This window comes from Nipponia nippon, unplaced genomic scaffold, assembly GCF_047370975.1.
Source record: "Nipponia nippon isolate SJK-2023a ecotype South Korea unplaced genomic scaffold, ASM4737097v1 scaffold_2, whole genome shotgun sequence".
Classification (NCBI taxonomy): domain Eukaryota; kingdom Metazoa; phylum Chordata; class Aves; order Pelecaniformes; family Threskiornithidae; genus Nipponia; species Nipponia nippon.
This window is the reverse complement of record NW_028262336.1, coordinates 109,266,233-109,291,926: the sequence shown is the minus strand read 5'-3', so window position 1 is coordinate 109,291,926 and position 25,694 is coordinate 109,266,233. Positions and strand designations below refer to the sequence as shown.

General features: G+C 37.7%; 1 protein-coding gene across 4 annotated transcripts in view; it reads left to right on the top strand.

The window, feature by feature from the left end:
* The window catches only part of WASF3 (WASP family member 3), a 75,465-nt gene that overhangs the window by 37,192 nt on the left and 12,579 nt on the right, over positions 1 to 25,694 (top strand). For all 4 annotated transcript variants that reach the window (XM_087757135.1, XM_087757137.1, XM_087757134.1 and 1 more), the window contains 4 exons: positions 11,098 to 11,240; positions 18,950 to 19,084; positions 22,435 to 22,588; positions 23,398 to 23,515. In XM_087757135.1, the coding sequence (XP_087613261.1) occupies positions 11,108 to 11,240; positions 18,950 to 19,084; positions 22,435 to 22,588; positions 23,398 to 23,515 (540 nt within the window). In that variant the 5' untranslated portion in view covers positions 11,098 to 11,107. The remainder of the gene's footprint in view (positions 1 to 11,097; positions 11,241 to 18,949; positions 19,085 to 22,434; positions 22,589 to 23,397; positions 23,516 to 25,694) is intronic.

Below are 25,694 nucleotides of genomic sequence, written 5' to 3'. Positions count from 1 at the left end.
TTTAAAGTAAGCACTCTTAAGATGTATAAGGCCATCATTCAAGAGACCATATTGAAAGAATCACACTTATAATAGTCTCTCAGTAGTTTATAGTAAACTGGGAAATGAAAAGCCACTCTGTGCCCTCTTATTTTAATTGTCAGATGGATGAAGAAGGAATTTGTGTTTGTAATAATGCTTTTTGGACTGTAGTCCAAAAAGATCCTGGAATAGGTGGGTGGTGAACAAGAAAGAAACTTCCTTTAGGTGGGAAATGTCCTGGTATGGTTGATTGTTAGTTAAGTAATAGTATTTATTAAATAGCAGTTCTCTTGGCTTTGCCATTTTTAAATTTTATATCCCTGTCGTGTTACTATGCTAGAAAAAATAAGAGGTACTAAATAAGTGGGAGTCGCTAGTGTTGGAAGTGCACAGCGAGATGTCTGAACCATGATTTACTTTAAGGCTAGATTCATCTTAGCTATTTTATGGGAATACTTTGCCTGGTTATTGAAAGAGTGGTCTGTAGACATTTTCCTCAGATATCTGGGCTGCTGAGTTTAGCTATGGAAAGTGAGAACTGTGTGGCTCTGTCTACACAACCAACTCTGTACTCAAATCTGATATGATCCAAGCCTGATGACATCTGGAAACATTTCGGCCTGCTAGTGGAGGGCTGTTCCTGACCTAATTAGCTTGGCATTATAACTAGCTCTCTGCTGCTTGGTGATTTTGCTCCTTTTGACCTCATCCAGTTTATATTCTTTACTGAATGCTTAGGACATTTAGGTCCTAAATCTAATATTGTTTTAACATTTAGGACATTTAGGTCCTAAAGGTTAAAACAAAATTAGATTTTTCAGGATGCCATTTTTCCAATCAGTGTTTCAGTACTTCTAAATTTTCATACATGTAATCATTGGTTATTCAAAGCAGAAAGAGCTGAATAATTCAGCAGCTGTATGGTTCGCACATGTCAAGATGATACAAAAGCGGGGGGATGATCAATCTAAGTCTTTTTTTCCTGTGCTGTAGGACAAAGAGCTGCTTCCTCTGCTTTCTTAACTCTGCACTCGAGTTCCTTCTCCTTGTTCTGGCTGAGTGCCTCTTCTCAAGAGATGGTATTTTTAAAGGGTAAATGTTATTTGAGAGGTAGACTGTATACTGTAGTGAAATATCTTTATTTTTATTTCTTTTTCAACTCTGCTTAAAACACAAAAAGCTACCACTATATCTGTATATGCACAAGGAAAATATTTTTGGGTCACTGTGCAAAACTGTTCAAATAGAATTTAAACAAGTTCTAACAAATGCATGTTGTGTATCTTTTCAGTAAAGACAAACAAATAAAACTGAAGGGAAACAAATGGTGACTCAGTTCTGTTTGCTTGAATAGGAGAAGGGATGATAATAAATTCTTGGAGTATAATACAGATTTTAAGAAAGGTCATATGGAAGAAAAATGTGTTTTCAGTGCAGCATAAGTACTTGCTTATTGCAACAAGTCCATTCTTAAGACAGCAAAAACTAAACAAATGCTTTTATGTGACTTGAAAAGACATTTTTCCTTTCTCATGTACACACATAACATTTACACTATATTTGGTGTTAGCCTAGTAGTATTAGGTTGAAATAGTAAAATTGATAGTGGCAGTAAGGTTTTTGGTTTGTTTCTTTTAATGTATAAAGGCAGTGGAACAGATGTTCAGAACAGTACGGAGTATTCCTTCTTCCCCATCCCACCATCCCTTTCACACCGAGCCATCTGGAAGGGACTATGAGCAGGATGAGCAGCCATCACGCTAAGAACAAGATTAATGTGTTGGCATCTTTTGTTGATACTTTAAACTGGTCACTGTTTGTTCAGTGGAAAGCAACAATGTGAGTTGTCGTCATTGTGTGTGTGGTTACATTATCCACGTAGATATGGAAATAAGACAGAAGAGAAAATGTGAATTACGTAGAACAATTAATAAATTTAATGGTGGTCAGTCTGGACTTGGACCCACACAGGCACAAATCAACTTTTTTTCCTATTCAGCATGCTATATTGACTGGCCACCTTCTGCCCTTAAGCACAGTGTCAGGTAATACTGTTCTGTTAAACCAGATTTAAATTTACTTATTTGGGTAAAAGCTTCTCTACATGTTTTTCCAGAGACTTTCAGTCCGTGTTCTTCATGTACTTTTTAAATTCTTTTACCCTGATTTTTTTTTTTTACAGCAATAAGTATACCACATGTGGATGTCTTCCAGTTTAATCAGTTGGATTTCTTTAGTGCCCTTTAGCCTTATTTCTTTTGAGGGAAAGTGTGATTAGTGTTTTGGCTTAATGAACAAAATTTTGATTAGAGAAAGGACAGCTTATGATCTAGAAACAAGTGACTCTAGTCACATGTGAAGGTGTCCTGGATCATCTGTATTCTGACACAGGATGAGTAGAAAAGGGTGGGTGGATCCGATGCTGGCAGAGTGATTGGATTCAGTACAGCAAGCTATTGTATTGTGCAATCTGTGAACCTATATTAGATTTCAGGTAAGCAAATCTGTTCTTAAATAGATATCTTGGTAACATTAAGTGTACCAAGGAAGACTAAAATGTGTTGGTGAAGGAGAAATCTTACTTAAAAGCTTAACAAATAGCTTCAGTGGGACCACAGTGGTTTTCTTCTGTTGTTTTGTGTTTCTTTCAATGAAAAGAATTTTAAGGCATGGGAATCTGACATCAGATTCCAGAAGGCTACTTGAGAATGAGATGCTTAAAGCCTGAAACTACTACTGCTCTGGTGTGGTAAACTATTCTAAGTGAGAAGGTGAATCAGAAGAAAGCGACACAACCGAAGATCTTAACTTTGAAAGGAAAGATAAGCATGAGAAAAAGAACAGAGGCTAAAACTAGCTGAGGGATATTCACAGATGTTCTGGGGAAAGTTTATCTGGTGAAGAAATGAAGTGATGAAATTAAGTAAATAGTGTTTGGGAAACAAAAAAGTACTTCAGCATGAAAAACATAGTGTGTGTATATGTTTTCCTGTATTTTTATAAAAATCATAAGTCATCCTTAGAAAGTATAAAGATTTAAGTGACAGGGGGGTAAAAAAAAATCCAAACTGATTTACTGGCAAAGTTTTTTGGGCAGTGTGACAAAATGCTATGAATATAAATTGCAAAATCTATTAATTTGGACAATGAGAAAACTTAATGCAGGAAAAAATTACATTCCATAGATGTGTTCTATACTCTCTGTTTTAATTTGGCCTGAAAAGAACTATAGTTTTATACCCAGAAATGGAGATAAAACAGTGCGGTAACCTCAGTTAGGCTACTGATTGTACACTTGCTTCATTAGCAGAGAGCAAGAAATATCTTTATTTCTTCCTTTAACAATGGTGAAGCCATTTAATTGGATGACATGTATATGAACCTTTATTTTGGAGCAGAAGATGAAACTTATCATAATCTGCCTGTACTTCATAATGGTAAGATTTTTATTTCCTTAGAAACTGCTGGGGAAAAACATTGTGATGAAGAAAAGTTAGTGTTGCGATTGTAGTTTTGGAATGTTTAATTTGTATTGGGAACAAAATAATTAAAGCAGTAACTTTAAAGTGGTCCCTCAGTCTTGTTCATTGAGGCACCCTTATTAGGCGGTGAACTGTAGACACAGGTACTTAAGCAGAACTTGATGAGACCTTTGACGCTGTTACAGCATGGCAGATGCACAACTATCTTCTTGAACAACAGTCAACAGGTAATGCAAAGATGGGGCTGTAGAACAAAGGCAAAAAAAAAAAATCATCCAGCAAGCTTTAGAGAAAATAAGACAGATTTCTGACTTGTCTTCAAAGTCGTTGCTAGTATTTTAAAACCTCTTTTATATTACAGTCTGTGCTTTCATGGAAAGAATAGCTACTTAATTTCAGGTTAAATCATTCTCAGGACTTTTTTTTTTTTTTCCTGCATTAGTGAATGTCATCTTGCATATGCTTGTTTAGAGTTAATGTTAGTGTGAAATTCTGATGAGACCTAAATTTAAGGTAATTGTAAATATTCAGTGATGTGGAGCTCCATTTACTTTTTTTCTCTTCCAACTTTTTAATTAGAGGAAATTTCTGAATTAATACTTTCATCTTTTAATGGTTCTGTAAATTTTGTGTTGCAGGCCTACAGTGTTAGCAGAGGTAACTACCGGACTCAAAATTTTTGTTCTGCTTCTTACGGGGTTTTTGGAGATGGGGAGGGTTGTCTAGGGAAACGTAGGTCCATAAAATACATGTAGGTTGTAAATAAACAAAACCAAACACTATCCCCTCCCCTGTTGTCCCTTCTCTTGTCATGGCTTAATGTCTTGATTTCCTTCATAATATCACTGGACCATAAAATCTGCCCTGAAGATTGCAGCACAGACAAAAACCCAGACAAATTAAAAAAAAGAAATCAACCCTCCAAGCTGGTGAACCTTCAGTATAGCTCATTGCAACAGACATTAAAATAAGACCTCTGTTAAAGAAACAAAATTGCCTTAGGCGTTTCTGTGCCCATTTCATCATTGCTAATAGTTAGGTTGGTATGACGTGAGAGGAAGATGAGAAACGGTGGTCTGATGCTAAGAAGAAAAAAACCCTGTGTTTATTCCAGCCGTGACTGTCATGCCTTTCACGTAGATTTGACAATCAGGAGGAAGATCTGTGGAAATGATGTTAAGAGAGCTGGCTGTACATGAAATTTTAGCTGTTCTTTTGAGGTGGACGTTTTCTAGGCATTTCACTTTACATGTATTGTCTTGTTGAAAGATGTAGTTTGCTGCAGATAAGAAAAAAATTGTTCTTGATTTTTAGTTGCCCTTAAGGAACAGAATTCTATTAGACTTTGTGCATACTTCTAACAAATGTCTGTGCTTGCTTTAGCAAACTCAGTATCAAAATCGAGAGTTGCACTAAAAAGTAGGGGAAACATGAAAAAACTCTATATTAACTAATAAATACACTGTGTGTCCCTTAGATTGGGTTAGTTCTAATGGAAGTAAAGGACTCAGTTTTTAAATTGTAATTGTGATGTTTAGTAAAACTCTGTTTTGTTTTGATATTTGTCTGATAGTAACATGGCTAAGAGAGGAACTGCATACTTGGTAGAACTAGAATAACTAGAAGATGGCTATTAAAAATCAGTCTTGTTTAGATGCTTTTTGATAAATATAAAATAATTCTGGGGCATTGGAGCAGTAACATATACAGTAACTGATGGCTAAATATTTTATATTCTTTTGCAGTATACAAAATGTTGATTCAGACTGTGGCTAGAATGAAACCAGTTTAAAAAAACCCAAATTTAAAAAAGTACAGATGAATGACATTAGATGAATCATGAACTTAAAATAATGATTTCCAGATTATATGCTAGTTCCAGTTTATTTGTTTTTAACTTGACATTACTGATAAAGAAGTAAATGACATTCACAGATGATAAGTAGGAAAGGTTCACAAACATTGGGATCCCAGTCATTTAGGACAAGGAGAAAACAGAAAGGGTCATGCATTAAGGGCATGCATATTCCTTTCCTTCTCTTGAGATAAGTAGATACCGGTGTCTGCTGTCCATGTAGCCCTTTCTTTGTGTCTCATAGTGAAGGATGAGGGGCCTTTGGAGGACAGGGAGATCTGTGATTATAGTGACTCCGTGGAAAAGAATAGGGATGGAGAGCATCTCCAGAACTAGTGTTTGGGGTCTTTCATCTTCCTGCTTTCCCTTCTCTTTCTATTTAGCACACACATACATTTTGAAGGTGGGGCAATTGCAGAGTATCTAGAGTTACAAACTTGAATAGGAAAATGGGCAAAATTACTGAACTGGGTGCCATTCAGAGATGGAAATTTAGCTTGTTGAATTGAGTGTTAGGACATTAGGTATGGGAAGATGTAACTGTCTGCAAACATTTGAAATGTTGAAATGCCCTACGCATAGAGACTGTGATTAGGAGGTAGTGTAACTTGATTGCGGGGCTAGAGGTGAGGAAACCGACTGTATTTCTCTGGTTTTGATAAGGTGAAATTCAGTTCTAGATTCAGACACCTAAATTTAGGTGAGTCCATAGCACAGCTTACATATGAGGTATATGAGCTCACCGTATAATTCTCCTCTCTATCTATCAATACGTACAGTGATTTAGTTGCTTTCTAGGCTTCTGCTGAGCTCTCAAGAGGGACGTGGAGACTGAGCTCATGTATGTGTAGTCATACAAATTTAGGTGCTTCATTTTGAATGGAATCCCATCCAGTACATCACTTATGACAAGCTGCATATTCTATCTGTCTCTTGTTTTTTTTTTCTCCATAGAAGGAGAATTATGGTAGTTTCTCTTTTTATAGAGGTCTGTGAGATTCATCAATGAAAAGCTTTAAAGCTTCCTGAAAATAATAGAATATATTCAGGAAGAATTTAGGATGGATGTGTGGAAAGCTCTTTTTCATGGTAAAAATGTTCAGCTTTGTTATATTTTACTAGAGGATGTAAGAGGAAACCTCTTAAGAATTTAAAAAAACAAACGATTGAACAATGTCTTTGAGACAATGTAATAAACATTGATAAGTAAGAGAGGCTGTATAAGGAATTCGCGTTCATTTTGTAGTATTTGTGAATATACAAAGAACTTTAAAGAACCATGAAATTCAGCTACATATTTTTAGTGCTAGTGTAAATTACAGTGTCTTTTTGGGGATGTGAAAGGGCAAAAGGCAGGTTTGGGGAACAGCTGTTGCTTTGAGTTTTTGCCAGTTGCTCAAATACTTGAAAATCCAGCTTGTCTCTTATAATAGCCCTGCTCCGCTGTTGTTTGGAAAGATTGTACACTGTGTTTGTCGCCTGTCATGTTTGTTACTGTACATCTGCTTTCTACTTGATTTTTTTTTTTGAAAAATCTGACTTGCCAAGGCAGTGTCAAACTTGTTACATGCCGTGTAACAGCTGTTATCCAGAGGAAGGTGGTCCGAGCTGACCTGGAGTGATACTCCCGCAACCACAGGGAAAGCGTAGAAAGAAAAGCAGAAGTGCTTCTGTTGCCTCTTTCTGTACCTCGCTTGCCTCTACAGCAATAACTGCTGGATAGGTGCCTTCTAATTTTAAAACAAAAGGTGGTTACGCAAGTTGTTACAAGGGCAAAAAAAAGAAGAAAAAAGGAGGTGAGAATACAGAGAGAGCACACCTAATATGAATTTTTAATGGGCTAAACTAAGCTAATTCAAGCTTCTGATGTCCTGTCCTTTCAGAATGTGTGTGGAAATTGAGTTAGGGGAGCTGTGCAGTTGCTGTTGCCTGTAGGGTTTGGAGAGCAGTGTCTGTGCTCCAGCCAGAGTTCAGTCCAGCCAGATGTTGCGTCCGATCCACGTCCAATGAGGCACGTGTGGATTTAGTGAGATGTCACCCTCGACATCTCACTCTCTTAATTTCCTTCTTTATGCCTTTGACTCCTGCTCCCATTTTTCTGGTCTGGTGCTAATGTCTCATACGTTTCTAGTGCAGCCAGTTATATATATGCAGTGTAGCATCTTTCTAGATCCTTCATCTCTTGTGTCAGATACAGCTGGTGGCTTCAAGCCAGCTGTCTTAGGCACAGGTGGCTCTACGCAGTGAGCGGAGTTGGACCTGTTTATCCTAGCTGTAAGTCTATGGCTGTATTGTGTACTCAGCCAGGGTAAAATATGTAAGAAAATGATCAACTAGGATTGGTCCCAGTCTTCTGAATTGATACAGTTTTTGAAAATAACGACAACTTCTTTGCCTTATGTTTTCCATTTATTTGGGGATAGGAGCAAAGAGAAGCTGTTACTTAACCTCTGTGTTGTAAAACTGAGTATGATTTACCAAATGCTAATGTGTTTAATACCGTGACAGAGTATCACAATTAATATCTTGTGTAGTAATAAGCTGGAGCTGAAGTGTGACTCGAAACAGGTAGAAGATGAATGTGGAAGGCAGTGGAAGTCTTTGCCAACTCTTTTTTCTTTTTTTTTTTTTCTTTTTTCCCCTGCACCTGGTAACATGCTACCCTCCAGCCTGATTGAGCCTGATGAAGCTCCTGTAATTCAGAGGCTTATTTTGTCTTGATTCCTTGTTTAACCTCCTGTTACATATATTTTGAAAAAATTTTAGCCTCAGTTCCCATGAATTTTCTTTAAGCAAGATTAACTTCGTCTCAGTTGTGTGTGGTGAAGAAAAGGGTGGTAGTGCTTTAGTGGCAAGGATGCATAGTAATAAGAGCTTTTTTACTTACTAATGGGTTAGTAGCTGAATAGGTCTGTAAGTGTTTGATTCAGATAGCTAAAGATTTTAAATTAGAAGAAACTTATAATTGGCAGGCTTTTTTTTTTTTTTTCCTCTGATCAGGAGCAGTTAATGCATTGCTTAATCTGTTGCATGTATTTACTCATCAGTGTTCAGTTTACCTTTTGGAATTAAACTTCATACTGAAATGAGGTGGATACATAATTTAAATCATGCATTCACAAATGAAGCTTGGTTCCCCCCCCCCCCCCCCCGAGTGCTGCTGTGTGTTTTAGTCTGCTCTTTGAAGAAATGGATTGTCTTGGGTCGGTCTCTCTCTCCCCCCTGCTAGCTTTTGAACCCCTTGGACCATCTCATAAAGAATTCGTGAGGAGATGAAAATCTCCAACTGCAGTTCTAGGTTTTCTTCAAATTGGCTTTTATAGGTGAGAAAGAACATGATGTGGAGAAGGGACTTAGTGCTCCTGGTAAAAGGTGTTTTGATTATACTCAGTGTGGTAGGTGTTTCAAGAGGTAGCAGGCAATTAGCCAGGCAGCATGCGGCCGGCTTCCGACTGGCCCCCACACGTTGCATGGGGTGGTGGGGAGGAGTTGGGTAAACTGCAAAAGGTAAGAGGGGGGCCAGTTCTGAAAATGTTAGTCAACAGCCATGGGAAAACAGGCTTTATTCTCCTGGTCTTCTGGTCTTTTCATGTAAGAATTTAAGTGGGTTAAAAAACATGTGTAGCAAAACATATTCCCAATAATTCTCTTAAAGCAAACAAACAACCCCCCACAAACCCCAAGCCCAGTAGAATGGTTGCCTTGGTCACCAGAGTGTTTTACTGATGAATTGCACATAAAAATTAGTTCCAAGGAAAGACAATCTTATGAGATGTCTGATCACTGACCAATATTTCAGGAATTCTGTTGTCATAGTTGTAGGGAGTCTTTATGCCTTTGGTTTGTATGGCAGTGTTGTTAATGTTACAGAGAAAACCAAAAATTGTAGCTGGTGTGTTGGAGTAATACTAAGATTTGGAATTGGCTGCTTTAGCACTGATTTATGCTCCTATTAATTTACTTCTTACTAATTACGTTTATGAACATTTTACTGCATAGTGAAATAATTCCTCATAATGACTTTTATTCCATAGTTGCAATGTGCTAGCCTGTTCAGTATGATGTTGCTAGGATGCTCTTTAATAATTATGAATTTCCATTTTTTACCTATTTTTGATCAAGTTCAGAAAACTGACCGCATTGACTATTAAGTAATATTTTAAAATGCATCTGTTTGTAGAGGAATATGAAAGCATAGAACAGAAACAAGAAACTTTTTTGCTCTAATATAAAATAAAAATTGTTCCTCTCTTACCTCTGTGTTGTTTAAAATTTAGCAACTCAACTGACCTTAAATTCTGACATATTCAAATAAACTGTGTCATATTAAGAAAGATATAAAATATAACTCAAGACTACTGCTTAGAAGTCATGAGCCTATTTCTTCCTGGCTTGTTCTGAAATCACCTTACAGTTAAATAATTTGCTTTTTGCTAATTACTGAAGTTGTTAATTTTTTAGAAATGTTCTTGAGAAGAAAATATTTTAAACCTTGGAGCGGGAGAAGTCATTACAAAAATTACTGTGCAACATTTGAAAAACTAAAAGATCCTTTTAATTTACTAATGTGATTTTTAATTAGAGAAATTGAAAGGTTACTTTAATTGCTTTAGTGCAATAAAAAAGAAATTTTCTGTTAAGCCTTTTCCAAATGAACTTACGCCCTTGGTAATACACTGGCTTCTCATTCCAGAAAATTCTGGTGCCACATGGTCTTTATAAACAGAGTATTATTCATAAGCAGTGCATGGACATTGAATTGTCAGTATTCAAAAATGCTAATCAGATTGACTTGTAATTGTATGAATGACATTTTAAAGAAAACTTCTGAAGAACTTTTTATATTATATGCTCTCCTTTCCCTTTTGGGGGAATTCTGTCCCACTTGGGCATCCTTGCTCTCAAAGCTCTCCCTGCAGCATAGTGTATTCTATGCCATGGTGCCCTTTTGTGATGCTCTGAGATCTCTTTTTGTATTTCTTTTCCCCAGCCTAGTTTCTTCTAGTTTTCCAAGAAAACCAGTTCTGACAGCCTTTGTTTTCTCAAATAAATGTCTTCCTGCATCTGGCACGCTCCCAAAATCTGTTCAATATGTGCTCTTAACCTCATTCAGGTTGGCATTCAGCACCACCTGTGGAAAAATATCTTCTTCCTCACATTGCAGCTTCTTCCTTATTCTCCCCCAGCCTATTTCTGTGAGGCCCTGCCCTTATCTGTCAGAAGAGTTTATCATTTCGACTGAAACCTGTCGGAGCAAGGCTAGGTCAGTGCCTGACATAGTCAGGGGGCTGCAATGCACGGACGTTCCGTCGGTGGCCAGCTTGCCAAGGCAGCGAGCCAGCTTGCTCCAGACAGTGATCTTTCCTGCCACTCCTGTGAGGACTGCCAGTTTTTTATAAATGCAGATGTGCACTAAAGTCCAGTGATTGTGGTACCAGAGCACAGGTCTGTGTAGACAGTAAATCTTACACTTTTTGCCTGGATTTTGTGTACGTTATCTGCATGGACTGTATCCTCTGGGCTTGTCTGCAGCGCTCTTGTCATGTTCTGGCTTGAGTGCATGACTCAGTGCCTCGGCAGCAATTGTACAATATCATACGGCAGGAAGGCCGAAGCAAGTGCTTTAAAAGAAGAAAGGCGAAGTAGGTTTTATAGGAAAAACTGAATGTGTGTTACACAGACTCATAGCTCTTATTTTCATTGTTGTAAACGTACTACGTATTTTTCTGTAAATTCCAGGTTGTGAGCCATGCCTTTGGTGAAAAGGAACATTGAACCGCGGCATCTCTGCCGAGGAGCTCTGCCAGAGGGAATTACCAGTGAACTGGAATGTGTAACGAATAGTACCCTGGCTGCTATCATACGCCAGCTAAGCAGCTTAAGTAAGTATCTGTAACTTCCTGCAAGTATTTGATTCCTGATGAAAAACTGAATAAATTAAAAGCTTTAAGATGGCTTGTTTTAAATAGCAAAATTATGATACAGGACATTGCCACTTATGTAATATAGTAATATAATGCTGCTTCATTGCTTTTATGCTCTTTTATATTTTGAAGTTTATACAATCAGAGCCTCTCTAAGATTTACAAGTGTTTAAAAAAACAACAACAACAAAAAAACCAACCAACAAACAAAAAAACCCCACAACACCAAAAAACTATGCTATAGGAAACAAGGAATTTTTCTAAGGTGAGAGAAATTGGTGTAAGAAACAAGACTAGCGCTTGAGTTAGGCTTTCAGTTGCACAAGATGAAGCCAGCAAACCCTTCTGCCTCTTGCATCAAATGACACATTTGACTGAACTTTCAGTTTGGCTTAATGTGCTAATATTTCTTAAGTCTTTCCTTTGTGTATGTGTGTGATCAATTCATATGAATGAAATTACGCATGTACATCAAAAGAATGGCATTCACTGAACGAACCTGTAGGCTATGGTTGAGGCAAGCTACTGTCAGCTCCATACAGAGTAGCCTACACAGTACACCTGTCAGTTGACATCACAACTAGCAATTCTAGAAGCATGCCTGGAGTGCTTGCAAGAAGAACAATATTTCTTAATGAATGAGAAAAGAGATTTCTTCAGAGAATGTTTAACAATCAGCAGCTGTTGTTTGTGCTGATAACTCTGGTTCTAGAAAAGAAATTATTGCTTCATCAGTTTCTTCACTTTGTAAATGGAAATTTAAGAATGTAAGAAAGAATGTTTAAGAATGTAAGAAAGTCTGTATGGAGTTTAGATTACGGGTCCCACTAAGTCCGGTTTTCAATTTGTGATGATAGGAAATAGCCTCTGCTTAGGGAAAGAGTACAAGAAATACAGCGTGTTCCCCTCTCAAGTAGTCAGTGATTTAGGGATTTCTGAGCTGGAGGTCCATCGGAATCATCCTATGTAATGAGCATTTGTAAACATGTTGTCTGTGGAATTGCTTAGATGTGTTCAAACAGGGATTGCACTTTTTTCTTGCCCAATGACCTGTGGCAGAATGTCCCACAGTAGAAGTTGATCTGTTTATTCTTTTTGATACCTCCTTGTTCTTGAGTTGTGAAAAATAATGAAAGGTGATTTAATCATCTGTGATTTTATTAAATCTTTATTGTGTTCTCCTTGTGATATCTTTTCCAGGCTGGAGTATCCTGATCTGTTAGCACACGTTTTGGATAGAAACCATTTTGTATTTCTGATAATTGTTATTTCTGCTTTGGATATGTAAGTTAGAGTATGTTGGGGTCTTTTTAAGGTGGAGTGTTGAGGACTTCAGATCATAATCAAAACAGACTTTTTCTGTTTTATTAGTTCCCTCAGAATTGACGAAATTTTGATTGCTGCTAAACATTGAGTTGATATTTTCGGATAAGTTTCCAAGTGATTCTCTGATCTTTCTTGAGCAGTAGCTGCTGATTTAGAGTCTAATGTTATTTATAGTTAATTTGTGTTTGTCTTGTCACTGAGTTTCATTTGCCACTTCACCAGACAGTTGCTCAGTATTGACATCCTTAAGTTTCAGAAAATTGAGAAGAATGGCTAACGTCTTCTAATTACATTCAAGGATATCTGACAAGACCTCATTTTGGCATTGTACAATGATTGCCGAAGTGTAGATAATACCCTTTTCACTTGTTTGACTTGCTAGGAATGTCTAGCTTTCATTTCTCCAGATTTGGTCTTGGGGCTAATCTGCCTGTTACAGTCCCTGTTCAGATCCTCTTATGGTTGTTGCTGAGGAACTGGCTACTTACACAATCCATATCCTGCAGTTTTCCCTTAGCAGATTTCTCTGGTCATCAGAAGTATCTGTTGACAGCCCTAAAGTACTTCATTAGTGTCAAGTTAAAGATCAATGCAAATAAATGATGTATCCTTTGTTTTAACAGATGAATACATGGTATTTAATGAGTGAAGTCTACCACCAGGCTTGTCCACAGTCTAAAATCTGTCATGTTTGCAGAGGGTTTTGTTCTGCAGACAGCGTTTGTTTTGCCTTTGTTTCAAGCCAAGTTGGGAGCAAGGAAATGATCATAGAAAAATGCTGTGCTGGAGCTAATGCAGTATGTCCTGCTGGCAGCATCAGAGCTTGTTGGTGTTCCCGCAGCTTGAAGCGTAGAGAGAGCAAGTACAGGTCTATCTTGCAGTCACACTGTTTTTTAATGTTGCACTGTGAGTTCAGTGTGGATTTTAAAAACTGGCAGATCTGTGCTGTTGCGTACAAATTTGGCTTGCTTCTGCCTCTGCTCTTTTCAGGAGACATGAACAAGTTCCTATCCAAAGGGAATGAGCTCTCAGTGGAGCTTTTTTCTATTATGTCTTCAGATTTGGGTTTGTTTGCAGCCAGCTGGCTTGGAGCACAGGCACAGTGAGCAGCGTTCTGTATGAAACTATGCACGTTTATATAAGGCAAAAGCTTGAGTAGGGGATTCACCTCCACTTGGGAGGAGAGAATCTGCCCGGGGGAGGACTGGGAGCATTTGCTTTACGTACTAAACACAGTCATGGAGCAAAGGCTTTGGAGAAAGCTTCCACAAAATACTTCCTTACTTTTGGCAGTGAAGTTTGGTCTGGTGGCTGCAGGACCCTAGCCAGTGAAAAAAGCTGCTCTCTGCAACAGGATCTGTTGCACCATGGTTTTGTTTCCTGAGTTTTATACATGTGTATGTATGGGGAAGAAATAATAAATTGCATCTGATTGTCGTTGAAAACTAAATATCAAAAACTGTGTATGTACTCCGTTATTAAGGTTTTCTTAATTAGATTTCAGTCCGTACATTAACATACTCATTGAGTCTTTAAATATTTTGAATTTTTGTGTCTTTGGCTTCTCCATTCATTCGGATACTACCTGTCAGGCTGAAATCTTATTTCTACATGGGTATAAACCATCTGTACATGGGTACAGAGCTACTTTCTTTGACCCATATGCAAGCGATACCAAATGTTTTTTGCTGTACAACATAAAATGGAGGAAGTGTGATCTGTGGGGACTTGGAAGACGACTTCTTTCACACAGAGAGTAATATTCACCAGCTTGCCTCCCAGTATTTTCTTGGGTAGATCAGCTCAGAGTTTCACTAATTTGCACACAGGCCTGAGCACACTGTATCCAGCTTTGTGTGACTCTGCTCTTTACCACTGCTAAATCAGGCTGAGTTGGGAAGTTAGCTTTTTTGGCCTTGGGTATTGTGCTGGAGGTACTAAGAGGAGGCAGATAAAAAATCAAGACCTGGTCAGTAACAGCCTACCACTTTTGCTTATTTAAAAAAAAAAAAGTGTGTGTGCGGAAGCATGATTCTAATGCTAATTAATCCAGTTACAAATGGCTGGGTGGAATCACTGTTTTCTGCTCCATGTTGTGATGAAATGGTCGTGTCCTGGGTGAATTCCAACTTACGAAACACCAGCTAGTTCCGTGGGACGTTTCAGTCCTTACCTAGGACCCCGAGGAGAGCATTGGTGCAGTGCTGGCTCCCTTTGGGGCAGCCTTAGTGTAATCTTTCTTCCAGTGTCTTTTTAGAACTGACACCTGAATGCCAGGTGATGTCATTGTTTACCTTTTCTCTTTAATAATGCATGTTCACAGTGTGAAAAATTTAATGCACTGTAAATCTTTCTGTTAACTTGAACGTGTTCTTCCATGTACTTGTGCTGTGGAACAAGGAATGCAAAGGAAAGCTGTACTTTCTAGGCTCCAATATGTGAAAGGAAACTAGCTGAAGTAATAAACAGCGCCGGGTTTCTGATCTTCAGAGAAACCAGCATCATTGTTGGATTCCTCTTCCGTTACAGCACTGAGCATTTTGACTGCTGACAAAAGATACCTTTGGGACAACATATTCAAATGTGTTAATGCACACCTTTTCGTGCAGTATGTGAAAATGAATTGTAATTAATTCAGGTGGTGTCTGGTCTCTGCTAGAGATGTTATAAGCTGATGTGGCAAGATGGTGTTTCATGTAATTACTGTAGAACTTGGGGAGAGGTACTATGATTTCAATTACTTGTGAACTACTGGTCTCCAGAAATGTCTCACAATGCTTAGAAGTTTATTTTATGAGCAATCAAATACACAGCTCTGTGAAGATGACCTGTGGAAATGCTAGAAAGTGGCACTTCTGTTAATTGACATTAAAACCAATGAAGAGCAGGGATTTGGTGAGGCGGCATCATGACTAAATTTCCCCTCAACTACTTTTGTGGTTGGAGGGAGCCTTAGAAGGAAAGACTGCATAATTCCTTTGGTGTTTTTTTAAATGAATATTTTGGTTGCCTGTATGTCGGGAAGCATCTCATGTTTTTAAATGACTCTCTCATAGTATGAGAATCAGCTCTTAAGTTGAAAGATACGTGCTTGTAATGTCAGATAGTTTTTTTTCTGCGTGTTTCTGTATTGTTAAAAATCTAATTAAAAAAATGGTAATATAGAAAACACTGGAGAAGTATTACTTTATTTCTAAAACTTACTTCATCACATTAATCAGAATAGTGTGTTGCAATATTGCTTTACCATGTCACTGTTTTTACTGACAGGAGATTGACAATCTTGTCTTTCACTTCTTTTAGAGTAGCAAGTGTTTAAAAAAAAAAAAAATTCAATATTAAAAGTACTATGTTCCCACAAATCAACTTTGACTTATTTTGCCTCCTGAAAGATAACTGACAAGCACCCGTCTGCTTGACTTCTCTAGGAGTGATGTGTTTAATCCTAGAATGTGGCAGTCCTCATTCAGCAGGCAGATTGCGATACATTAACATAAACTAACATCCATTAAAATATATTGATGTTTTGAGCTCTGAATACCGGTGGCTGAAGAATGTAATGCCTGCTTTATTTAGCTGAAGAGCTGAAAAGCTTATTTGTTCTGTAGCTTGGAATAGCCTCTTCATTTGCAGCAACTAAATCAAGTGGGGATTGTAATTGAATCTCAACTAGCTGCTGGGAAGCACTTAGAGAACACTTTTAGTGTGAAGGTGGTTGAACACTGGCACGGGTTGCCAGTGGATCTTCCATCCTTGGAAGTATTCAAAACCCGGCTGGACACAGTCCTAGGCAGCCTGCTCTGTCTGACTGTGCTTTGAGCAGGGAGTTAGACTAGATGGTTTTCAGCCTCAACTATTCTGCAGTTGTGTGACTTCTGTTTTGGAGAGGGAGGAGATAAGGAGCTGGTAGGCAGCACACCTTGCTTATCCACCTTCCACATGCATCCTAAGCAGAGCTTGGGTACACCAAAATATCTAACATTTTGTGTTAGTTATTGGCTGATCTTATGTTTAGTGAAGAAATCTATTACCAGTTAAGTCCTCCACTCAAAGCAAAGCAATCAAATTATTTTTTTTATTTGTAATTCACAAACAGTGCTTTCAGATATTGTTTTAGTGTTGTTGTTGTCGTGTTGTCTGTCTCGTGTGTGTGTGTGTGTGTGTGTGTGTGTCCCAAGTAAATGATCCAAGAAAGGGGAAGATCCTGCTGACTTCCTAAGTGTGGCTATTTTTGACTTTGAATTATGGTTTCCAGATGTTCACAGGGTGAGATCTTGACTGAAATTTTCATTATATCTGTACTTTTCTTTTTACAATATTAAGGTTGGTTATAGGACTCAACATGTCAACAATTGCTGTTCTCTTGAAAGTCACTGTCATTTAGGTGGGTAATACATATTCCGTATTGTTCCAACTATTAGACAGAGTTTCACTTACCCCCTCCCCTCCATTTCTGCTCTTCAGGCTTGTCTTGATACAGGTCATAACAAGATGAGTTTAACTCAGAAGTAGGGTTTTAAATTTTTTTTGTGTGTGTGTAAAAAGCATGGTTAAATGCAGGAGGTGGGATTTTGCTTTTTGCATGGAGAACTGATGGAGTGTGGATGTCCTGGGAGGGGTGTTGGCTGCAGAAGTTGTGGAGGGGGAGATCTTAAATGAAGCAGCAGTATCTGGGTAGGAGGGACTGAGACCCAAGTAGGTGCGGTACTGTCAGTTGAGTGAGCAGGAGCAATGAATTTGGGTGGAACCTGAAATTTGTAGGGGAAGTTCTGGGGCAGGAGAAGTATTAAACTGGGGATTCGGATCCAGAGTGGTTGAGAGGTTTGGACTGGGGCAGAAGGAGAGTCATACCTTCTGCCCAGGTGGCCAAGAAGGCCAATAGCATCCTGGCTTGCATCAGGAATAGTGTGGCCAGCAGGACTAGGGAAGTGATCATCCCCTTGTACTGGGCACTGGTGAGGCTGCACCTCGAGTACTGTGTTCAGTTTTGGGCCCCTCACTACAAGAAGGACATCGAGGTGCTGGAGCGTGTCCAGAGGAGGGCAACAAAGCTGGTGAAGGGTCTGGAGCACAAGTCTTATGAGGAGCAGCTGAGGGAGCTGGGGTTGTTTAGCCTGGAGAAGAGGAGGCTGAGGGGAGACCTTATCACTCTCTACAACTACCTGAAAGGAGGTTGTAGCCAGGTGGGGGTTGGTCTCTTCTCCCTAGTAATAAGCGATAGGACGAGAGGAAACAGCCTCAAGCTGCGCCAGGGGAAGTTTAGGTTGGATATTAGGAAAAACTTCTTCACTGAAAGGGTAGTCAGGCACTGGAGCAGGCTGCCCAGGGAAGTGGTTGAGTCTCCATCCCTGGAGGTATTTAAAAGATGGGTGGATGTGGTGCTCGAGGACATGGTTTAGTGGTGAACTTGGCAGTGCTACGTTAACGGTTGGACTCAATGATCCTAAGGGTCTTTTCCAACCTAAACGATTCTATGATTCTATGAAACGGTGGATGAGAATGCCTAGTACTTTGGGAGGAGCGAGGTCTGGGAAAGGAATGGGCATGCACAAGGATCTGTGGACCAAGAGGGGGTTGGGTTTATCATGTGGCACTCCTGTCTACTGTAGCACTGTTAGGTAGGGCCTGAGGCTGCAGATCTGAACTGAACTATCCACTCTCATAGTGACTGAGAAAATACGGCAGCTGATAAGAATGCTGAAAAGTTTGTAGGCTTCTCCTTTGTGCTATATCAAGTCCAGAGTGGCCATGGGTAAATGCGGTCAGTGCCATCTTACTCAGTCTCTCAAATGACTCCAGTGACAGAGCAACATCTATACAGTGAGCATTTGTAGAGGCAAGTGGGCTGCCTTGCATGAGGATCCTGGGTTTTATCTGTTTCATTTTGCCTTTGTTTTGATGTTGGCTTTTGCTCATGCTTATAAATTAAATCTTAATGACCATGGATTGCAACGTTGTAGATTTCAAAATTTACTTCAGAAGCTTTTATGGACAGCAGTAACTTTGATGGCCTTTTATTTTCATCACAGAGGCAGGTTTTAATGATCAGTTGTGTGTCAGTTGGCAGTAGTTCAGCTATATAAGGATTAAAATTTGAAAGTCTCCCTGTTTAAGTAGAAGACTAACCAGGATGTCCAGGTGAACAGACTTCAGGCAGCATTTATGGTATATTTTGAAGTTTTTGTACAAATATGTTGCCCAGAGTTTTGTTGAATGACAAACTGTGCTGTTATAATTCTACAGCTACTGTGTTTTATTATAACTTCATGATATTGAAGCCATTTGTCTTGTGTTTTGTAAGCCTTTAGCAAAGGGACTTCCCTGTCTATTTTCTTACACAGGCAAACATGCTGAAGACATATTTGGTGAATTGTTTAATGAGGCCAACAGCTTCTACATCAGAGCAAATTCCCTTCAAGACAGAATTGATCGCCTTGCTGTCAAAGTTACCCAGCTGGATTCAACGGTAGAAGAGGGTAGGTAATTGCGTGGAAGCATTGAGCCAGAAGTGATGTTGACAAGACCACAGTATTTAATTACACAACAATCTCTGTCTTTTCAAAGTAATCCTGAACCGATATTTCATCTTGTTTTCTCAGTAAGGCAAGCTGGGAAAAATCATGTCAGCAGAGTGAGGAAAAATATTCTTGAGTTGTGTAACTGTCTTCATTTTTGACTTAGTGTTACTTCAAGAAGCCCCTGTAGTAATGGAGCCATTAAGCTGCCTTTTTCACAGGGAAAACTTTTAGTTTGTGAGTGTAATAAATCAGAAGTGAATAAATATAGACCTTAGTGGAAATAAGTCAGAATATTGGAAAAAGCTTGTGACAGTAGCTCTATTTGTTTATTTCAGGGTAGGGTGGTCACAGACTATATTAGTAGTGCAGTCATTGAAGATCTTGTAATACTCTTTACCTAAACACTGCGTGTTTGCATCAGCTCGGTGAAATTTGCTGGAGGGTTTTAGTCACTAGAAACAGTATTTCCTTTAAAATGCTGTTACATCCTCACTTGCTTATGTGTTTGGTCATTCACTTCATCAATACACAGTATAAACAAAGGATTTGAGTAACATCATTACGTTGTTTGAAAGCACTTATTTGAGTAAGTAAAACGTGTTTTTCTGTCTAGCCCTAAAAGCTGTAATGTGCATGTTTGCTTACATGTGCAGTTACATGTCGGAGCCAGCCACTGCATGTACTCCTTGTTTAGATAATTTCTGACATTTAGTAAAATGTAAAAGCTTGTTACATCAGGACAATAGTGTAATATTTACTCAATAGTAGTTAATATTACTTGTGATATACTTAATAGTACTATTTATAAGGTTTATATATTATATTTAGTATTTGTATTTGTATAGTTTTTATATTATATTTAATACTACTATTAATGCCAATATTAAATGTTACCGTTGATATTTAATAGTGTAATATTTAGCCTTCCATTTTTAGCTTGTTACTGTCTGAAAATTATTACACGTCTGATTTTTTTCTGTTTCTGGAACATGTTAACTGATAGGGTATCACAGATGATACTAGCTCTTTTCTTCTGCTGTCTTAGAGGTCAAGAGCTATATGGTAACACAAACTAAGCTATTGTGGGGTCACTATTCAGCTTAGTTTTTGAGGCATGTTGTGGTGGTAATATGAGCAAACTAGATGACATTCATATACTGTACTTGCTCCGTGCTGAGGTGGATGATGTCAGTCTTCATGACTTTCAAGTTCAACATTTTTGGAAACGCAGTCCTCGTCAGAGGTTGTTTTTGCTTTTGTTTCTTTTTTTAATATCTCATTTGTATTATGCAATACCTCTTGGCTGGTTTCCAGAGTTTGGAGAGTAATTAAAAGCAGCCTATTGAAAGGGGAAATTAGTGTATGGACTGAGAATTTAATAATTTTTTATTTTAAATTGATAGCAGTTACTACTCTTGCATTGCTAATCGTCTTTCACATTAATAAGCTATATATACAAACTGCTGTCACTTCAGTGTCAGTAAGAAATTTTATTAGCTGTTTCACTGTAGAAATTGAAGTCTTTATAATAATTCATTGTACTGTCACTAATACTAAATATATTTCTGGGTAGCTGAGGCATTTAAGTAAAATGTCAGTTGCTAGGTTGATTTAAAAAAAACCTTTAGATTTAATTGCATCGGTGATTTCTTACATTCTTAGGTATAACTAATATACAGTGTATACATAAAAATATTTTATATATATAACTAATGCTATGGTTGAAAAAACATTTTAAAATAATTGAGGTTAAGTTTTCAAAAACATATAAATAACTTACACTAAACAGCGCCAGAAAAATGGGATTTGTGCTCTTTTGAATGTCTTCCTTCAAACAAGAATGTAATAATTCAGATATACACATCTGAAAAAATCTGCCTGAAATACCGTACTGGTTTCCTTATAGGCAGGTTTAAATAGAAAGTAGTTTATAAAAAATGATGTTTTGATACTTCAGATGATATGGATGGAGGAACGATGGTTTGGAATGAAATATTCTATTTCTAATTTTTTGCTATTTTAAAAGCTACGGAAGACTCTTAAGTGGTCTTGAAGTGAGAGGCAAGACCTCAGCACAGATAGCAAAAATAGTTGGGTAGAGAAGTCTGAGTGGGATTTGGTTTCCATCATGACAAAGGATAACAGTGTACCTTACAGGGTTTGTATCAAACTTCATGCCTTTCTGGTTTTTCAGGTCATCAATATTTTTGCCCGGTACTGTTCAGTTACTGTGTGAAATTCTCAGTTTCTTCTCGAGACTCAATAAATTACATGAATGGGCAAGAAATATAAGATGAAATGGCAATAAAAAGAGAACAATCCAGTGCATTTTGTTTGCACTGCTCTTACAGCTTACACTGTTGTGAAACAGTGGGATCAATTCAAGAAATGGTTACTGTCATTGTAGACAAGCCAGTGAAGACTTCAGCCCTGTGTTCCACTGCAGCCAAAAACCTGTATTTCAGGTTGCCTAAGAATGGAAGATAATGCGGAGAGCTTACTGCCACTTTTACATTGTGATTGGCCTTATCTGGATCTTTTTAGCAATGGTCACTCCATCTCAGGAAAATTTATATTAAGAATGAAAGAAAGTCTTGCTGAAAGTGACAGGAACAATTAAAAGCAACTTAAGTCTTTCATTTGAAAAGAAAGAATGAAAAGGCTAGTATTGTTTCCCCCAGAGTTGTGTAGGTGAAAAAATAAAACGGAAGTGTGTTGCTGGACTATGTAAAGAAGGTAAGTATTTCTCTCTATAGAGAGATGAGGAGAACTTAAGATCCAGGGATGTTCAGTTATATGGAAAGATTTTGGAGCTGGAAGAGGGTAAAAGATGCGGAACTCTCTCTCACAGGAGGTTGTGGAGGCCATAATTTAGTGAAACTTAGAATGGGGTGGAATGTATATGGGTACCACATGTAATTATAAAATATGCTGTGTCAGGAATACCAGATCTTGTGTTTCAGGCTTGAAGCTAGTCTTTCTGCTATTAGAAATCCAGGTTAAACCTCATAAAAAGAGATCGTTGGACTTCTGCATGTGACAGGATTCTTGAGTGATCTTCCAAGACACAATCCCTGGCCCCATTATTTTAAGTGAGGTTCTGGACCAAGTGGGACTTAAATCTGATTTATTATGGTAATTCTTACATGCCTTTGTGCTTAAATATCATGATTATCCACTAGAGAAAAATATTTGTTTTGCTTCTGTATTTTGCTGAAAATATTTTAAATAGCTAGTGTAAAATGGACTTTGTTTATCCGCTTATGTTAATTTCAAACCTGTGATAAATGTGTTTTTGTTTCTAACAGTATCATTACAGGATATCAACATGAAAAAAGCATTCAAGAGCTCAACAATTCAAGATCAGCAGGTAGTTTCAAAGAACAGCATTCCTAACCCGGTGGCTGATATTTATAATCAGAGTGACAAACCACCACCTCTGAATATTCTTTCACCTTATAGGTATGGAAATAGTCATTGTTTACATTCTTGTACTTTGGCCTTTATCTCCTAGTTTCCCATTGCTTTCCAGGAGTTTAGGATATTAGAAGATTCCTAATTTCCAGGCCATGGCGTCAAATTAAGATTTGATAGCATACCTTTTTTGTGGCTTCTTAGTCTGGGTGTCCCTTGCTCCTGCTGCCAGTTGGTGCTGGTAAGCCCAGATCTGCTCTGTCTCAAATCCTCCCAGAACAGTCTGGTAGGATTCAACCTTTGAGTTGCCAGCCCTGTCCTAGCCCTTCCCCTAGTTAGAAGAGTTCCACAGAGAATAGCGACTCTCTTGTGCTTCCTGTCATAAGGGCGAAGGTACGCACACCTACCTTGTTCCTAAATTCAGATCTTAAGACCCATCTGGATTGAGCCAAATACTCTATTTCCAGTTTGTTTTGAGACAGCTGAGTTCCATTCTTACACTCTTATGTCCCCTACACATCCTGTCTTGGCACTGATCTTCTTGCAGCACCAGTGAATTTCACTCCAGTGAGCCAGCTGATGCAGGAGCCTAGTCAGCTCCTGCTGAGCTCTGATGAGGCATAGCCTGGGAGCATGCCTCCCAAAAGGCTGTGGATTCCACCCCTTTCCCCTGAAATTCTTGTCATGAATCAAACCAATTGTAAGCTCTGACTGCCAAGAGTGGCATTTAATGCACTTGGCATGCTGTCATCCTATAATGCAAAAAGATGAATCTTGGGTGATTGTCACAGGTGAGTTTCGTTGGCTTGAAAAATACTAATTCATATTTTCTTACCTTTCTTCTACTGTATTTCCAGGGATGATAAGAAAGATGGATTGAAGTTTTATACTGATCCTTCCTACTTTTTTGATCTTTGGAAAGAAAAAATGTTACAAGATACTGAAGATAAGCGAAAAGAAAAGAGGAGACAAAAGGTAAAAGCAGAAACATAATAACAAATGTATGTATTACAATTTTGTGTATAGTTGTCCAGCCGTAAAAATTGCTAGGTCATACTTAGTCTGTGTGCATGGAAAGACTATTCCTCTTTACACATGGCTGTAGATTCAGCTGGTTCAGTTTTTATGGCTCATACTGTCTATTTTAAGAAGCTGGCAAATTGAATTTTAGGAGTACTGTAGTTATCTTCCAAGATACTTTCTTTAATCCTTTGCCAGTATCTGCTTATTAGTACTCAGCAAAATGGCCCTCTTGTGCTCTGGAAAAAGACACTGTGATTTGGGGGGGGGAAGGAATTTGAATTACCGTTTCCTTTATTTTCGTAATTCTTTATCCAGCAGCATCAACTCCTGTAGCAAAACATGAATTTACCCAGAAATAAATACTTTGTTGGGTTTTTTAATTCCTTGATAGTAACTCCTCACTTTTCTACACCTGTTACAAGTTAGTAAGATGATAATACACAGAAAAATTATTCTGTGGTTCAGCAACGAGAGAAGATTAATTTTAGGAGTAATATTCTTTGTTTTCTCTAAGCTTAAAACCAACAAAAAAGGGCTTTTTCAGAGAGAAGTGTCTTCAGTCCTTCTGGAATATCTTCAGCAGTTTGATCCAAGACGTGTGTTCTGATGCAATCAAGGTTTTCTTAATGGATTTTAGTTTTGAATGAAGAAATTAGTTGCTACTTCTGCAGCTTCTCTGCAGTCAGTTTTTTTTATCAAATCCGAGGGCTTTAAGATTTTTGAAGATAATTCTGAAAAAAAAGTGAAGAAAGAAATTTTGAAGCAATGACTGCCTGTCTTATCTAGCAGAAGGTGCCCTTTTAGATAGGTTCAGTGAGAGATAAGGGATTTAAAATAAAAGGAATCCAAGCAAGATGCACAGATTGCTCAGAGTAAATAGAAGGAAGCTACTTAGTTTTCAGTATACATACACACATACATACACATATATATCTGTATGTACATGTACGCATATGTATCATATACACTAACATACCTATACATGTATATATATAAGCAGGTATCATAATATAGCAGCATATATATACACATGTATTATACACGTGTATATACATGTCTGATACATGAATATACATGCTAATGTATATTTTTGTGTGTATATACATCATGTGTATGATACGTGTGTATATATATGCTAATATATATGGTACCTGCTTAGAAATCAAATCGTAGGGCATGACTGGGAAGCTTTACTATTCTGTTTTTATAAAATTCTATTAATTCCTTGTTCCTCTTGCTAGGCAAAACTTTGACTACAATGTTTTTAAACAAAACAGGAAGACTTAGTTTAACTAAAACATTTTGTGAATTCATGATTTTAAAAGTTTTGGAAGAAATAAATCAGGTCTTTCTGTTAGGCGTATGAGCCAAAAATGTTTTCTGTTTTGACAGGTATCTCAGTATTGAAATATTAGACTTGAAAAAGCTGCGTAAACATTTTCAATAGAAGTTACTGTCTAAAGCAAAGTACTGGAAAATATTCACTTGGTTATTTGTATAATTGTATACAAATGTATATGTAGAGTTATAATCCCACTATATTCTCAGTATGATAAGTCACAGAGCTGATTAAAAGACTGGAAATAAAGCAGCTTTCATTCTCTAGTTTGGTTGGGTTTTAAAATTTCCTTCAGTATTTCTTTAAGAAAAAATATATAGGGATAATTGCACCCTTTGAGTTTTTTTCCTCCCACCTTTTTCCCTTCAAATTTAGATCTTTTCAGTAGAGAGAGATATAAAAAGAAACTATCAACTGCTAAATTTTTTCATTCTGATTTAATATTAAAAAGGAAAAAAGGAAAAAAATACAAAAGCTTTTTAAAAAAGAATTAGAATATTGCTTGAAATTTTTTTTATAGCTTTTGAGATTTTTACAAAACCCGTTTTACATATAAACTTGCTTTTAGATTGTATTTTAGGCAACACATCTCAATTATTTCCATCCCTTGTATATTTTTTGTAGATTTCAGTTGTCTTACTACAGTCTACAAAACAGATGTAAAATATGCTCAATTCCAATCATGTGGGATAATAGCCATACATCACAGGAATACCCCTTGATAAATTCTACCTGAAGTGCTCTTTGATTTGATTAAATATATAACGAGACCAACTAAGAAGAAAGCAGCAC